The sequence below is a fragment of the Nannospalax galili genome, unplaced genomic scaffold (assembly GCF_000622305.1).
Source record: "Nannospalax galili isolate Female #2095 unplaced genomic scaffold, S.galili_v1.0 scaffold3, whole genome shotgun sequence".
Taxonomy (NCBI): Eukaryota; Metazoa; Chordata; class Mammalia; order Rodentia; family Spalacidae; genus Nannospalax; species Nannospalax galili.
This window is the reverse complement of record NW_008351466.1, coordinates 222,736-241,240: the sequence shown is the minus strand read 5'-3', so window position 1 is coordinate 241,240 and position 18,505 is coordinate 222,736. Positions and strand designations below refer to the sequence as shown.

The following is an 18,505-nucleotide window of genomic DNA, read 5'->3' as shown; positions in this document are numbered from 1 at the left end:
GGTTCCAGAACATTCTCTGTAATCCAGACTTTGTTCAGACACTCACTGTGACCTTGAACCAGCTCTCACGGGTTCCATTTTGAGCATTGTAACTCATTTTACTCTCTTTGTGTTTTCTATCATCCCACGCAGAAAGAAAGGTTCTATCATCATCATTCCATCTTCTTTTCTTCTTATTGAGCCCCACGGCATAAGGAGCTCTGCATAAGGGAAAGAAATAAGGTGTCTATAAATGTTATATAGTCTTCTATGAACCTTCCTCTCACTAACACCACCAGGGTAACAATTAGGACTGCCTAACCAGTATTCGTCCCTTATCATTCTTCAGAGTGAAAGAGTTGCACAGTCCCAGTGGCTTCCTACAAACCATGCTACTTGGTAACTTTTACTATGTTACTTAGGAGTCCTCATGGATATCACTTATTACAATATTTCCATCATTTTCTTGGAATTAAAAGTGGAAGCACATACCCAGTATGCTCAAAATTATAGTCCTTCCTGTCAAATTTATGCCAGGTATAATTTCTGCCCCTTTGTTGAAAAACTCTCCTGTTATCCATGGAGTATTCTGAAATTGGAAAGAATACAAGTTTAAAAACACACCAACAGTCTGCTTACCACATACCACCTCATGAACTAGCCGTTCGGTAGCAAGCAAAGTGCTAACTTGCCCACAAAACCAATCACACAAACCTCAGAAATCAAACTCCCGCCAGTCCAGATATGAGAGAGCCTTATCTCACAGTTGGCACCATCAGAATAGTTTTCAAGAGGAAGCAACCATGTTGAAAATTTTAAAGAGTGGAGCAAGACTTGTAATGAGCATGGAAGTCTGTGCATGTAAATTAGACTACGTACCAGTCAATTACCAGGAAGCTATCTGAACCTTGCCTTCTGTCAGGATTTTCTAATAGCTACAGAGAGATCTGGGAGGTAACTTCTCTCACTTTCCAAATCCTGTCAGCCACTGAACTGTCTCTGTGGATAGTCAGTAAGTTGTACTTTCTTTGCTGGTGAAGTACAAGCTTTATTGACAGCAGGGACTGATGCAATAGTCTATTAAACAGTCTCTGAGTTTCACACTTCCCTTCCATATCACTCAGATTGAGCTATCCAGAGCACGCTTCTTCTCTATGACCCTACAATGTTTTCCACCCAGGGGACAACTCTTTATAAATCCAGGTCTTCTATAACAAGGATCTGAACCACAGACTAGGATGATAAGCTCTAACCACAATTTCCAAGTGCTTAGAGATTTTTCCTGTTATCCTTGTCATTGATTTCTAGTTTGACTCCCATTATGGTCAGGGAACATACTCTGTGGGATTTCAGGGCAGAGCGTGATCAAACTATATGATATACTTGAAAGAAAATGTTTATGAAATGCATCACTACGTACAATGAATATCCATATAGTGTTGAAAGAAGAAGAGTGGTTTGAAAGAACAGTTATGTTTTTGTAGTTATGCTTTACTTGCATAAAGGTATGCTTATAGGTAAGCTGTGGTTTTGTGAGGCATTTGGCAAGGCAGTACACTATTCTTGCTGATCCAATATTCAGTATAACAGAAAAAGTTCTTATCAATAATCAGATGAGAGTATCTTCTCTGTAATTAAAAAAAGCTGCATTACTTTCCACAATTCACCCAGCTTCTTCTGATCTCAGATTCCTCACAAGTTAAAAAAAATAGGAATCAGGGCTAACTACCCATTTATTTTTCTTTTCAGAAGGCATTTTGAACTAGGAAGGGGTTATATGTCTATAATCCCCAAACCTGAAAGGCTAAGGCAGGTGTGTGTTGAGTTGCAGCCAGCCAAAACTGAATAAGTTGTTCCAATCAGGAAAAAGAAATTCTGAGGGGGAAGAGGAAGACTGCAGTTGAGAAAGATCTTGCAGTGAAAACTCCTATGGACACAACAAATGAAACCAATTACTCAGGCACAAAACTACTAGAACAAAAGTTAAAATAATTAGGTGAGAGACCACAGTGCTTGCCTTTAGTGTAATAGCACAATAAAAAAGATGCAGTGAAGAAGGCAAGGAGGAAAACGTCTATAACCATTCTCCCTCAAAGTCCAAGAAGCTCAGAATGGAGAGGGATGTTTCATAACTGGAGGAGACAGAGAATTAAGTTCAGACCTTACACTTGAAGCACTATATCAAGCCTGTTTCCTCAAAACCTACTGTTGGATAAAGCCCCACAGCTCCTACCACAAAGCTATTTATTCCCATCTTGAGATTTGAGAATGGTATTAAGCTACAAAGCAGGGCTATCTCAACTATCTCTTCTCCATCATCTATCTAGAGGCAGAAGGGGTACAGAAACTGATCTGTAGGTAACAGCATGAAAGCTTGCTTAGGGCCACTGCCAGCATACAAGTACCAAAACTTACCATGTAAAGAGCCATTAAACTTGCTCCAGCACAAGGTGGACACTTAGGCACTTTCGGGACAGTCCTGAGTTTTTAAGATTATTTATTTTTATTTTATGTGTATCAATATTTGCTCACATGTATATATGTGAACTTTATGTATGCCTGGTGTCCACTGAGGCCAGAAGTCAATGTTGGATCCCTTGAAACTGGAGATATGAATGGTTATGGGCTGCCATTATGGTTCTGGGAACTGAGCAGTAAGTGCTCTTAATTTCTGAGTCAGCCAGAATTGGGTCTGGGAAGCACTCGGCTGTTTATATACTGAGACTGCAGGCCACTGCAGCCATAAACTCAAAGGTGATCCAGTTTAGCACTATCCTTGGCCAATGGACAGCCTCCACTACCTGACTCCTAATTTGGGGTAGCATAGTTATCACCAGGCCACTATTGATACTGAACAGAAGCTAATGTCTCTCATTTCTAGGCCGGAGTGCTTTTCAAGCCTCTGAAACATCTCTAGTGCCACAAGAAGACCCGGCCTCTATCTGATGGAATTATTTTCCAGCTAGCATCACCTGGGGCTGTTTGCAGCAGTTATTCAGGCTGATTATAGGGCCATGAGTCAAATTAAACAATGAACAGCTCATAGGAGTATGAATCTTGGTCACAACTCATGGTTTTGCTGGTCTTGGTGGGCTGTGGACTCAAGAGTATGGTATGATACAGTTTGGTGGGTTTAGTGGACGTGCTGGGCCATCTATGGTGACTGTACTCAGAACGAGGCAGAATTTTTTAATCTCTGACTCAGACCTACTGAATATGGACCTAGCCCCAGGGAAAAACTCCTTTAGGTAACTATATCTTTTTGTCCTGAACAATGTAATAATCATCTTCAGAATTAACCTGGGATGGATTGTTCTCCAATACTGAAAGATTGGCAACCCACAAATAACAAATTCCAGGCAAATTAAGACTTGGGCACCACCTAGTAAGTACACAAATACTGGAAATGATGACTATAGGCTTAGAGAAAATATGCTATCTACTTAGGATTTCTGAAAAGACTGGCAGAAAGGCAGGACCAAAGATCTGATCCTTCATTGCACAGACAATCTCATATGCTAACAAATACTAAGAACTTTCAGGAAACCATGAATTCACTTAATACTCAAAGTAAGATTTCAGAAGCTGAATGGACAGTAATCAGTAAAGGAAATTTTATAATTAAAATACTTTTTCTAAGAAAAGAAGGGCACAGTTTCTTTAGAAAAAGCAGAGAAATATTTTAATATTCTATCAGAGAAGTTTAAGGATGTGTAAGCAATTACAAACACCAAACAAAACTTTTTTTCTTCCCTCTCTTCAGCCTTCCTGTTTTTGTTTTTGTTTTGTCTTTTTGAGACAGGTTCTCTCTGAAGCCCTATCAGGCCTGCAACTTACTATGTAGATCAGGCTGGCCTTGAGCTCAGAGTTCATCCTGCCTGTGCCTCCCAAGTGCTCTCACGCCTGCCCCCCTGCATGTTTATTTTAAACCCTTAAGTACAAGATCAAGGAGTATATTGGAATCAAAAGAGAGATTCTAAGAGCATCAGAAATCACAAAGAAGGTGATAGAACACTAGAAAAGTACAGAAAAAAAGAAAGACAATGCTGGAATAAGGAATTGGCAGCAATACCGCTCTAAGTACACTTGCCCAGTTGTGTGTGTGTGTGTGTGTGTGTGTGTGTGTGTGTGAATACGAAAGTCTAATTTAATGTATTTTAAGAAGTTTTTATGGTATTACTTTTAGTTGTTTTGCATTTATCTAGCTTTGTTTGCACATTTTTCTTCAGTATTCAGCCTTTAAAACTCTCTTGCTCCCTTTTCCTCCTCTTCCTAATATTCATCTCATCTTTCCCCCTTTGTAAAATTTAGTCTTGATTCTCTTTTCTTCTTCAAATTTCCTTGCCCCAAATGAATCCACAGATAGTCATTCCAACAGATGACAAATAATAGCACACAAACGCAAGAAACATGAAAATTCAAGGTAACATTATTGTTCTAAAAGATAAATGAATTCAAAGAGGATACAAGCAAGCAGATGAATGAAGTTAGGAAGTTAATTCAGGAACCAGATAAGAAAGCCAATGAAATAAATTAGAAACTCAGTCAGGAAATTGAGATTTTTTTTTTAAATTAGAGAAGCATTTCATTACAACAGCATTAACCTATTCAATAACATTTTTCTGAGCTAGGGTACATCTCTTTCAAAATTGGCTGTACATTTTTAGGTTTACAGATGGATTATTATGCTCGTACAATCTTTTACTCATTATAAACTCTATAAGACATAAAATTAAATGAGGTTTTAACGTTTAAAAAAGATCTCCACTTCGTTGTTAAAATACACAGTTTCATACAGAAAAATTCATTTTAAGGCAATTGACATTGAGACGTTTTCACATGCATTTCTAATCTCTATATATATGACTATTACTGGTCACAGTCGCTTACTTTCTGAGTTCCTTGGCATCTGAGTATGAATATAAACTCGTCAGATAGACAGCCTTACTCTCCCACTAGAGCCTCCATACTCTGTCATCCCTGCCACTGTCCACTGTGTTGTCAGGACCCCCATCTATTCCCCCCATCTGCCCTTCTGGTAAATCCAGTCAGCCAGAGGTCCCTGCTCCAGGAGGATCAGCGGTTCCTCATCTACGGCAATCCATTGTCAGTATTCCTTTGGATAGAATTGGGGTCTGCTGTTCATTTTTCCAGTAGTATGTTCAGAAATATTGAAAATGAAAATATCAATGAATGAAATAAAAATACAATGGAAAACTTCACCAATATGCCAAATCCAGCAGAAGAAATAATATCAGGAATGAAAGAAAAGTTTACAGAACTTTTACATTCAGTCACCAGTAAAGGAAACTAAAGAAAAGAGCTCCTGGAGAGGTGGCTCAGTGGTTATGAGCACTGGCTGTTCTTGCAGAGGATCCAGGTTCGAAACCAGGCACCCACATGGTGGCTAACAACTGCCCATAACTCCAGTTCCAGGGGATTTGATGCTCTGTTCTGTCCTTCATGGACACTGCACAAAACGGATGCACTTATAGACATGCAGGCAAAACACTTGTACACATAAAATAAAAATAAATAAATTTTTAAAACTTAAAAAAGAAGACAGAAAATTGCCATAACTTTCAAGAACTCTAGGAACTGATCAAGAGACCAATAGCAAGAATCTGTGGGGTAGAAGTAACTGAAGCAGAAACTATAAGCATAGAAAAATCAATAAAATTATAACAGAAAATTCCCTAAATTGAGGGAAAGAAATGGAAATCTAAGAACAAAAGACATTTGGGTACCTTAAATAGACATGACAAACAAAGAACCTCCCTACAACATAATATACCTAAAAAATTAAAGTTACAGAACAAATTATTTAAAGCTACATGAGAAAAAAATGCCTCGTACTAAAGAAACACCAGATAAGAACACACCAGAAATGAAATTATAAACCAATTCTTCTGATGAGTACATAAAAATTTTCAATAGAGTACTTGCAAACCAAGGAGCTAGGAGGAAGTTGGTCATTCAGTAATGCACTTGCCTTACAAATGTGAGGGGCTAAATTTGATTACCAGAATCCATATTTTAAAAACCAGGTATGATCTGGGGAGATAGCTCAGTGGCACACAGAAGGCCACAACTGGCCAAGTTTTAGAGAATAAGAGACTGTAGAGTATAGGATAGGACTCCTATATGGAAGGACCCTCACTCACTCACCCGTGGCTCAGGGACCATTGCAGAAGAGGAAGAAGAAAGATCCTAAGTGCCAGGGCTGGTTCATGAACATAAGGAGGCTTCCAGGCCACTGGAGGCTTGCTCATGTGAGCCTGTGACCACAGTGGCGTTGAGTGTGGTACCCATGTTCAATTAAACAAGGGCCCAAAGGGGAGATGAGAAATAGGTGGCAGGCCAGCACTAGACTGAGAACTATTTGAGACTGATTGCTTATGGGTGAGGGAGAGAATGACTTACATACTTTGGCTTACTAGACCCCAGTGGACACATTTACACTGAAGGATATTTGGGTACAAACATCTGAAAGAATAGGACTCAGAATGTATGGCAGAGTGCATAGGGTTCAGTGGGGGGATGGGGGGAGGCATGGATGGAGGAAGTGGTCTGGATTTGAGTGGGAAATGTTGAATGAAATTTTAAAAGTTCAATAAAAAATAAAGCAATTGTATTAAAACACTTTCCCGAGGGGGAAAAAAAGAGTAAAAGATGAGGCTGGAGAGATGACTCAGTGATAAGAGCACTGGCTGATCTTGCAGAAGACCAGGTTCTGTTCCCAGCACCCACATGGCTGCCGACAACCATCTGTAACTCCAGTTCCAGACTGGAATCTGATGTCCTCTTCTGACCTCAAGGGTATTGCGTGACATGGGTGCACTTACATACATGCAAGCAATACACTCATACACATAAAATAAAAATAATAAATAAAATAAACAAAAATAAGTAAATAAAAAACAGTAAGGGAACTCAAATGGGGAAAATGGTGGGGAAGATATGGGAGGACTTAGATGGGAGTGAGTGCAGGTGGATTTGATTGATACACATATGCATGTCTGAAATTCTCAAACAATAAATTTAAGAAAATGAAGAAACTGAAGACAACACTAGAAGTTAGAAACACAACCTATACTCATGGAGCAGAAGAATTAATATTTTGAAAATGTCCCTATTACTGAAAGCAAGCTACAGATTCAACACAATCCCTATGATAATTCTAACATTTTGAACAACTAGAAAAAGAATCCTAAAATTTATATGGAAGAAAAAAAAATCTGGAGTGACCCAAAGCATCCTAAGGAGGGGGTGGGAGCACAATGCTGAGATAGTATAATAGCTAGTTTCAAATTATAATACAAAATGATAGTAACAAAACCAGCATAGTATTAGCACAAAGGATACACAAATACCAGTGGAGTAGAACAGAGGACCCAGAAATAAGCCCCACACAGCTATGAACACCTATTTTTTGGACATGTGCCAAAAGGATACATTACAGAAAAGACAGCCTCTTCAACTAGCTGTACTGAGGAATTTGGATAGCCATATGTATAAGAATGAAACTAGATCCCTATATCTTGCTCTGTAGAAATTAATTTAAAATATTATTTAATATATGACTTGATACTCTGAACTGGAAAACAAGGCAAACACTTCAAAAATAGACAAAGACTGCGAAAACATAAATAAATAAAAATAGTCCAGGTGGTAACTGCAATAAATGGCAACTGGGATCTAAGGAAATTCCTTGTGGACAACAAGGGAAACAATGAGCAGAACGAAGAGACAACTTTCAGAATGACTGAAAGTCTTTGACATCTATGCATCTTCCAGTGAACTGATATTTAGAATCTATATAGAGAGCCAACAAAATTAAACACTTAAAAGAAATCAATCAATAAATAGGAAAATGGGACTAGTGAGATGGTAAAGCAGCAGGTAAAGACACTTGTCACCATATGTGTTTGATCCCTGATTCTCTAAAGGAGTCTTCTGACTTCCACATGTGCAAACACACAAAAATAAATAAATAATAAATAAATAAGTAAATAAAATGTTAAAAAAGAGAAAACAGAGAAAATTCAAATGGTTCATAAATATATGAAAAAATGTGTTCAACATCCTTAGTCTTGGGAAAATGCAAATTATAACTGCTCTGAGATTATATATCACCGCATTGAGAATGGTTATCATAAAGAAAATGACAACAAAAGTGATAAAAATGAAGGGAAAAGGAACCTTTATATACTGCTGGTAGAAATGTATACTGGTACAGCTACTGTAAAAATCAGTATGAGGGACATCTGAGTACACAAAGTTGACTAGCCCTTAACATATATATGACAGAATGCATGAAATCAGTGGGGAGGATATGGCGTGGTGCAGATGGAGGAGGGGATATAAAGATGATTAAGATGTTTTGTGTGAAATGCACAAAAATTCAATGAAAATTTACAAAAAAAGTAAAAAGAAAGCTGGGTGTGGCGGCACATGCCTTTAATCCCAGCACTCGGGAAGCAGAGGCAGGCGGATCTCTGTGAGTTCAAGGCCAGCCTGGTCTCCATTAGCGAATCCAGGCCAGCTGCACCTACAGGGAGACTTTATCACAAAAAGACTGGAAAAAAAAGTAAAAAGAAAATCAGTACGTAGTTTCCTCATAGAGCTAAAAATAGAGGTTCCATATGATTCTGTTATATCACCTCTGGGTATATAACCAAAGGAATATCAATTGGCATACCACATAAATACTTGCAAAATCATATATACTATGGTGCTATTCACAACAGTCAAAATGTGGAATCAGACTACATACCAACAAATGAATAAATGAAGAAAATAAATATGGTATATGTACAAAATGGAGTTTTATTTAGCCATAAACAACAAAACTATGTCATTTGTAGGGAAGTGTATAGAACTGGAGACCATAATACTAACTGAAATAAGGTGGAGCCAGAAAGACAAATATGAGACAAATATTGGATGTTTTTTCTCATATGCAGGACATAAACATAAACAAACACATAGATAGGTGGCATGAAAGTAAAAGTAGTGGTGTCTAGTGTAGGGTGGAGATGGGACAAGAGGCTTTAATTATGGATGAATATGAATAAAATATAATGATCTACATTAATGAAAATGTTATAATAAACCCATTATTCTGTATGCTAAAAAATAGAATCATTAGGCTATCAAAATTACATTGAATTCTCTTAAAATGCTAAACGAGCTTTCTGCATTTGCTTGGGATTAAGCACAACTTTGCTATTCTGCATGGTCTGTTTTAGTTTCCTACTGGTTTGAAAGATTATGCTCTTCCCCGCCCCCTTGGATATATCTATTAAATCTGAAATTTTACATTGTCAGCATCCATTTTTCCCAATACCATGTGTTTTTAATCTTTTCAGTGACTTCAGGCATTACAGACTCTGTAGCTGAGTGGTAGAGGGTTTGGTCTAGGCTCTGGCTTCAGTCCTCAGCTCCGAAAAAAAAGACAAAAAAAAAAAAAAAAAAAAAAAAAACAAACCCAAAATAACAAAAAATGGTTTTCTTCACCTTCACTATAGTTGTCTCCACCTGAATTGCCAGAATTTTTATCATTATTCTGTGTTTCTAAAACATTGACATTTAGTGTTTTTGTTCAAATCTGTATGACCTGTTACTAGTCTTATTTAATATCTGTTCTTATTTTTGTTATTCTTCCATGACAAGATAGAAAGACATGAAAATATATTTTTCTTAAATAGACTATCAACTGACAGTCTTTTCTTTTATTGCCTGCTTGGAATTTTTATAACGCCTATCCTTGAATAAATGGATATTCAAATATCCAACACAGTCTCTTGTTTGGAAAAGATCTGTGGCTTAGCATGGTTAATGCTTTGATTAATTTTAATTACATCTATTTATTTGTGTTGGGAGGTGGTTTGGGAGGACTGGCATATACCATGGACTGTGTGTGAAGGTTAGAAGACAATTTGCAGGAGTCGGTTCTCTCCTTCTACAGCATTGGTTCCAGAGACTGAACTCAGCCTGTCAAGCACCTTTATCAGTTGAGCCATGCCACTATCTCAATAGCTGGAGTTTTTGATAATGACATCAGTGTCTATTCAATTTAACTATTGGGATGTTGACTAAGAAAGAGGGAAATGAATCCCCAAATAATGGAACTTTCTACATATACATATATATATATATATGTATATATATTCATTCATACACACAGGCGGACTCAGAGACAGACAGACAGACAGACACACACACACACACACACACACACACAAACACAGAATTTCACTGAAGACAAAGACACCATCCTGTGTTATAGGAGGAAGGACACTGACTTTCAACTCAGACATATCTTGATTCAAATCTTGGTATTGTAATTTTAACCATATCATTAATTCATTCATCTAGAAGTAGTCAGTGCTACTATTTGCCAAGTGTTTCCATTTTCTCCAGTTCCAAGCACTAACCTGATTGAACTGTCCTGTCTAATAACCTTCATTTGACTGGGGCCCTGTAAGTGACTAAGTGGATAAATATGAATCATATGTGCTACTACTGGGCCAGAACACCTTGCTAGTTTAAGACCCTCTAGGGCTCTCTGCTCCTCTGATACAGTCACAGACCATTTTGTAGATGGTGTCATTGCCATTAATTAGGGTACCTAAGTCATTTCAATAGAAATTACTCATGTCCAGGCTGAAGAGATGCCTTAGTAATTAACAGCACAAACTGCTCTTCCAGGCGACCCAAGTTCAGTTCCCAGCAGAAAAATTGGGTGACTTACAACCACCTGTAACACCAGCTCCTGAGAAGTCTCATACTTTGGTTTCCATGTACACCTGCAGTCATGTGCATATACACATGTATCAATATGCACATAATTTAAAATAAAAATAAATATTTTTAAAAAATGGATCACTTAGGTCCTAACATTCCATACCCAGTGAATGATGTGCATTTGCCATGTGAAATAACAGAATTGACTCCATTTTGTTCTAGCTGACTTTTGCTTTACCCTGTGCTTCTGCCCAAGCACTCCACCTTTATGCTTATCAACTGCAGCCAGCCAGCCAGAACATTCCATGCACGCTTCACCTGTAATTTCAGAGGGTACATTGTTTCTATAACTCTGGGAAACTTAAAAGTAGCCACGTAATAATCCTCCTACCCAGCTATCCCTGCATCTCCATGGAGCCCACTGTCTCTCCAATTCTGAGAAACTTCTTTTTACTAACCAAAACTTTTTTTTTTAACTGATAATCTCTTTGTTAACCGATCTGCTCCTGGTCCTGTGTAACTATGGTGATCTAATGTATGATTATTGGCTTTTTTGAAGCTTTGTAAACCTGACTCTGCCTTCCCTGGGGGGCAAGAATTATTTTGGGCATTACCTCCTCTTTGACCATCAGCTATTAATAAAGGACTTCTAATACGACTATCACTATGTGGCTTTCCTTTTTGCCTCTTGTCCAGAGGCCCCAGTGAGATTGTCACTCAGGGGCTCAGTCTTGCTCTAGATCTTCTCACCTTGAATAATTGTTATAGGGGAGGTGCCCTCTGAGAACTTTCAGGGCCCCAGGATTCTCTCATCAGAGCCAGACAGTCCCAGAATGACAGCTGTATGATCCCCAAACTAAAACTGATCGAGTCCTGGTCCTGTTATTTCTGGTTTGGAGCTCCATTCTGGTCTGGTCTGGTATTTAGTAACGGGAGTGTGATCTTGATGAAGACCCTCTCTTGACCTTTCTCTATTACCAAGATGTTGGCTGAAAAGGTCTGGCAAAGAATTTGGTGCACCATTGGTCTCTGTTCACATCTGTTTTGTGTACATGAATAATTACATGACTGAATGAGTGATTGCACATGTGGATTAAGCAAGTTCTCTGGACAGCATCTATCCAGAGGGTCTTGTCTTTTGTCTTGTCTATTGTGGAATGAGAGGATGTCCTTGTTTCTTTCAACTGCTGTCCTGTGACTTTTTGTTTTTCCTTCCTCCCTAATTCTCGTTGGAGACTGGGAAACTAGCCTGCCCTTGGACATTAGTAGGTCTGGTAAATTCTGTGTCTCTGCATCCTGCTGCAGCTTTACAACAGCTGTCTGTTCTCACAGGCTTGAGGCTGTTTTGTAGGTTTCTGTTCTCTCTCCCTCTCTCTCTGTCCCTCTCCCACACCCAGGACACTCCCTCTCCCCCTGTCCCTGTAGCCCCGGCCTTGTCATCTCTCCTCTCAGCAGCTCTTTCTCTTCTGCAACCTTTTTCTCTGAAGTTTTCTGCAATCTTTTACTCTGAGGTTTTTCTGCCACTGCTGTTGTGGGGCACTTTTTCTCCACCTTGCCCAGTCTGCTGGTCTTATTTAAAAAGAAAATTTGAGTGACACACTCTTAGCTTTGGGTTGATGAAACCTAATGGTCAGTTAATACATCCCAAAGAAAAGCTAGTCTTTCCATCTTCCACCCCTGGTTGAGTTCCTCCCCCATCTCCCCAGGCCCTCTTCTATGGGGAAAGGGGAGAAGGGATGAACACAGCTTGAGGCTTACAGCCAGGATGCTGCCCACTGAAGCCTGTCTTCTGCCCCTTCTGTACTGATAAAATGAAGGGGGAAAATGAATGGGTTTCAATCAGTCTGAATTTCCCCTGTCTGAAACTCATTTCTCTTCTTTGAAAATACTGTTCCTGGATGTTAGGATGGTGATGAACTCTCTATGGCCCTCTTCCGTGTACCCCTTTCTTCACCCTTCTGAGGGCATGGGGTGGCATTTATCTCTAGATGACTCTTCTTAAGGAAATGCTGTTCTACTTTGCCTTATTACTAGAAAGAAAAAAAGGAGTCCACTCACTTTCAATCAGCTCAATATGTCTATTTGATCCTCCACCTCCATCATCAGATATGCTACTCAGGAACTCAGGGAAGGCAGGAATAGTAAGACTAGTGTATTTGGGACTAACCCTCGTATAGAAGGATGGAATAGAGTATGGGGAAAGCCTCAAGTTTTTAAATTTTAATCCTGTCTCAAAAGCAAAAAATAGTTTTGCCAAAAAATAAAATGCCTGATTGTACCAGAATATAAAAGGAGACAGGTAAAGTCCAACTTGAGGATATATAGTAAATTATGAAGAGAAAATTTGAACTTTATTTGCTTGGTTTAATTTGGTTAGATTTCTTTATCAGAAAAAAAGATACGATTCTTTGATGCAAAATGTTTGTTTAAAATAGGATTATATTCTTAAAGGAGAGGGGAGGGAGAACTAATTTCCTGTGTCATCCCGGATTTATAGTAATGGGACTTTAAAAGGATTATAAATAAATCTCCTTGCTAGAAGGTGAAGCATGAAACAGTGCTGTTTTTCCTTCCTGTATCTATCCCATCTTCTGATCTTGGGGGTTGGATACTTCCATCTGTTCTTTGTCAGAGACTTTCTCACCTTGTAGTCCTACTGGCTTGATCAGGACTGATTGGGTATACACGTGAAAAGCCATGGATTACATGGCAGACCTCAGACCACCCTTTCTGCCCCTTCCCTTCCATTCTGGCAGTTTTCCCAGTCCTCCTTGAACTTCCCATAAATGGATCTGGGGAATATTAAAATGAAAAAAAACTGAGTAATTGCTAATACTGGTGGGATACAGTGATTTTCAAAGTCTTTCATCCTTCATTCTATCATTGTTCAAAAGCTATTGCTATTGCATTTCTGTCTACAGGGGGCACTTGTCCCTTGGGTTCTGGCCTGGGTTCTGACTGAAAGTTGCTGTGAAACTATGGCTGTTCTGTGGACTCCTGCATGTACTGGCAGTACCCTAAATTCTAAGACATTTGCCCATCACCTTCTCTGTCTTGCCAGGGTTCCTGTTACCCTTGTCTACAGCAGGCAGATCAGTACCCCTAACAACCCCCAGTTGTACTGTGAAAGAAGGTCCAGGGGTATCTCCCCTCAGTGCCAGTTACTTAGTGCTGTGTTACTTACCCAAGATGCTATAAATATGTGCAGGTGCCCTACCAAACTTTGGCCCTCCTCCCTCATCTGCCTTCTGCCCTGAGCCCCAGCCCTGTCAGGGCCCCACAGGAGACATGCAGGACCTGTGGCTGCTCTGTTGCTACCTCTAGGTACCTTGAAAAAATGCCCAACACAAACCTTTCTTTGAAATGAGGGTTCCACTGTCTTTCCCCCACCCCCATGTATGCTGCATTGGGTTTCTCTCTTCTTTTTTTCCTAGGAGCTGAAGGTCTCTCTGCCTCTACTGCCCCTAACTTCAACCAATGGCCAGGAGATCCAGGACCTGGGATTGAGGGTCTTGAGTTGGACCTCATGACATGCACAGGACCAAAAGGGCCTGGAAACCTAAATTTTTTCTTGTCTTTTCATCTCCTCCTTTCACCTCCCACTTACATTCCCAACATGAGTGTAAACCTGGTTAGTCCCTTGCAGGTCCTGGCTGCTCCCAATCATTGGACACTTTTCACTGGACTCTTCTACAGTGAGAATCAGGGGTGCATCCCAAAGCCAAAACCACTGAGGTTCTTCAGGCACCTTTTGATCCTCTGGCTCCAGAACAAAAAATCAGATATGCAAATTCCTGGAGGCAGCAGGATATTGCCAACTTTGGACCCCTCTGCTGAGCAAGACCTCTCTGCTCAGTAATTGTTGGGGACCAGTGCTTAAAATCTACAGAGATAGAGGAACAAGGCTTTCCAACAAGCTTGGCCCTAACTGAAGCTCCGGCTCTGGTCTTGTCTGATGCCCACCTTTTCATTCATGAAGACTGGGGGATTGAAAAAGCCATGCTTACTCAGCTTTGGGGACCCTGGCAAAGGCCCATAGCACACTTATCCAAGTGCCTAGCTAGACCCAGTAGCTTCAAGAGGGCCCTCCTGTCTACACTCTACTGTCCTGCTGGTGAAGGAGTCTGACAAGTTTACCTTGGGCCAAGACTAACACCCCCCTCCATGCAATGTAGACACTCTTCTGGGTAGAGAATGGCTGATGCCAGATGCCTGAACCACTCAGCATCAGAGACTTCTCCTTCCTTGATCAGCCCTGTCTTACCTTTACCTTGGCAATGCTGATGCCTGACAATAATCAGGAGGTGACCCTACTTGAGTATGATCTACTGGATGTCTCCAAGGCCAGTTGCCCGGATCTCCAAGATACACACTTAGATGAGGCAGACACCAACTTATTCATGGATGGAAGCAGTTTCATGACACAGGGGACCCGGAAGGCCTGAGCCTCTATGACCACTTAACAGGATGCCATTTGTGCCCAAGTCTTGTGCCAGGACACCTTCACACAAAAGAGTAATCTGATGGCTTTCACCCAGGCTCTACATTGGGGAAAGGACAAACAGGCGAACTTCTTCACAGAGAGCAAATATGCCTTTGCCACCCTTTCATGGCCACTCTTCCTCCCCTCAGGGTCAAGAGTTCTTTCGGGCATTAGTCCCCTCACTGATCACCAGGTATTAATAAAGGACTGCTAATTTGACCATCACTATGCAGTGATCCTGGTTCCTCTCTGCCTCTTATGCCATGAAGGAATGATAATTATGACAGTTTAATTATTATAATGGTTTTGAGAAAATGTGGAAATTTTGTGTTAAAGAACAGGCCTTGTGTCTGCTCACACTGACATGTTTATGTAGCCAACTTACAAGAGTTAGGTATTTTATTTGTTGTTATAGGTAACACTTTTAAGAAACTTGTGCTTTTGTACTTATTTTTTGGAATCATACTGGAAACATGCTTATCAAATGAGAGTTTCCATAAAGAAGGAAAAAATAAAGACTGGTGATATAACTCAATGGTAGATTGTTTGCCAAGCATTTGCAAGAGCTTGTGTTCAATTCCTAGTATGACAAACACACCAAAAAGAATGAATGAAAAAGTGGAAAATTTTCAAGCAGGCAAGAGACTGATGGGTAACATGAGATACAATAAATTAAAAAATTCTGAAAGGGAAGAATAGATTACCATTATTAGTACACATACATACTATTATTCTTTATAAACAAGAGTATGAGGCATTATTTTTTTAGGTTTTGGAAAGTTCTATGTGCAAAAATACTACATTCACATTTAAATTTGAGACAAAGTATGACACATTAATTACCTTGAAGATGGTTTCTTAGGTTTTGGGAAGTATTTTTCTTAGATGGAAAAATACTGCATTTTTTTTAATTGGAGAAAGCACTCCTCTTTTATCATGTTCTATATTAGCAAAATATAAATTTCAATGTAAAAATCCTGTTACCTTCATTAGAATAGTTTCCATATTTCTGTAATGGTAGAGCATATTTTTGTTGGTGGTACATATCAGAATGAGTATTTTGCAAAACAAACTTGCAAGGCCTGAGATAAGAGAAAAATAAGATTGAAAAAGCTGCAATTAATAAAATATCACAAACTATAGTAGTTTAAACCTTTAGCAACATATTTTTTATATCTTATTGATTTTAGCCTTGAATTCACTGTGTGCACCAGGGCTGCCCGAAGCTTTCAGAAATCCTCCTGCCTCTTCCTGAAGATTGCTGGGATTACAGGCAAGGGCCACCACACCAAGCTTTAATACAGTATTTGAATACCTCTCACCTCCACAAACGTAAGCACTGCCATTTATTTTATTCATTTAATACTATTTTGCAAAATGACTAACATATAATTTTACTTAACATGATTTTTAAAAATGTCACTATTTCCACATAAAGGAATGGAATATTTTCAAGTGGTCATGAAAGAAGTGATGATTAGAAAATTGGAGGAGCAGAGAAACATGGTTGGACTGACTACAAGACATTCAGCTTCTCTATTACAATGAGATTAGGGTTCCGAACTCCATATGCCCTTTGAAAAGCAAGTGAACTTCAAGTAAATATGAAGAAACAAACTCTACATTTACACGATAGTACTTTCACATTTTTACTGACATATCCAATACCTTTAAAGATCTCCCTCTTTTTATGGAATCAAATAGGAGGCAGAAATCAAGATTGGATTTGAAATAATCCATAGAAACTAACATTAAGAAGTTAAGCAAAATAAGTCAAAACTCAGACAAATAGCATGTTTCCTCTTACGCAGCATCTAAATTAACACGTGTGTGTGTGTGTGTGTGTGTGTGTGTGTGTGTATGTGTGTGTGTGTGTGTGTGTGAAAGTATAGTGACTAAAGGGAGGAGGGGATATGGAAAATTAAGATTTTGGTAGGGGAGATGTATTCCCCCCATGATGCTTTCAAAGTTCTGAAAAATTCGTGAATTCCTCTGCCCCACCCTGCTCCCGCCGCTCCTGTTTTCCCAGAGATAGCTTTCCCAACAAGCTTCCCTTCCTGACAATGGCTTTCCCAAAGCTGGCTTTCTGGTTGCTGACTTCCCAGCTGTTGGCTTTCAGACAATTTTCCTTCCGCCGCTGGCCTTCTCTTACACTGGCTTTCTGATCTTGGCTTTCCTCTGCAGCTGGCTTTCCCAGACACTGGACACTGACTAACACCTGCATTCCCCTCGCTGGCCAGCTTTCCCCCTGACGCTGGCTTTCCCTGGGACACTGACTTCCTGGCACTGGCTCTCCCCAACGGCAGCTTTGGCTTTCTTTCCGCCGGCGGCTTTCCACTAACACCAGCCCCCGACCCCCACCGCTGGCTTTCCATAACACTGATTTTCCTGACGCTGGCTTTCCAGAAGCCAGCCCCCCTACCCACGCTGGCTTTCCTCTGACACCCACTTTTCTGACGCAGACTTTCCCTCAGCAGGCTTTCCTGAACCACATCTTTCTCCAACGGCAGTTTCGCACCGCCGGACACCAGCTTTCTCTCCAATACTGCCTACTGGAAGTTGGCTTTCCCTGGATGCTGGCTTTTCTGACCCCGCTTTTACCACAACGTCGGCTTTTCTGACACAGGCTTTCCCCAACGCTGGCTTTCCCTTGATTCTGTACCCCCCTCCCTTTACTGGCGTTCTCCACAACGCAAGCTTTATGACGCTGGCTTTACCCAGATGTCTGCTTTTGTGGCACAGGTTTTTGTAACGCAGGCTTTCCCTCAGCAGGCTTTCTCATCAAGACTGTTTCTCCCCCAGCCCCACACCCCCGACGCCAGCTTTCCCTACGCTGGCTTTTCTGACGCTGGCTTTCTCGATGCCAGCTTCCCGCCACCCAACACTGTCTTTCTGAAAGTGGCCTTCCCCCAACACAAGCTTTTCTGATGTTGGCCTTCCCTCTGCTATCTTCGCCAGCTCCTCACCCCAATCCCCCCACCCCCATGCTGTATTTCCCTTGACGCCTGTTTTCTCCAGATACCAGCTTTCCGCTCTGACCCTGACTTCCTGAGGAGGCTCTCCCCTAACGCTGGCTTGATGCCTACATTTCTGATGCAGGCTTTCCCCTAATGCCGCTTTTTCCCAATGCCAGCCTGCCTCCCACCCCCATCCCCGCGCCCCCAGCTTTCTCTCTGACAGTTACTTCTTGATACTGACTTTACTTGATAATGACTGTTTCCTGAAGCCAGCTTTACCACAGTGCTGGCTTTCCCGGACACTAACTGGCCCTTGGTAACGGCTTTCTCCTTTACG

At 40.4% G+C, this 18,505-nt stretch overlaps 1 protein-coding gene across 1 annotated transcript in view; it reads right to left on the bottom strand.

The window, feature by feature from the left end:
• LOC103746221 (nuclear RNA export factor 2-like) overlaps nt 1-18,499 on the bottom strand; it is a 30,737-nt gene extending 12,238 nt beyond the window's left edge. The window contains exons 1-4 of the mRNA XM_017801991.2: nt 18,410-18,499; nt 16,196-16,293; nt 472-568; nt 47-200 (exon numbers count right to left, since the gene is read on the bottom strand). Of these exons, the coding sequence (XP_017657480.2) occupies nt 47-200; nt 472-568; nt 16,196-16,256 (312 nt within the window). The 5' untranslated portion in view covers nt 16,257-16,293; nt 18,410-18,499. The remainder of the gene's footprint in view (nt 1-46; nt 201-471; nt 569-16,195; nt 16,294-18,409) is intronic.
• Nucleotides 18,500-18,505: the final 6 nt, after the last annotated feature.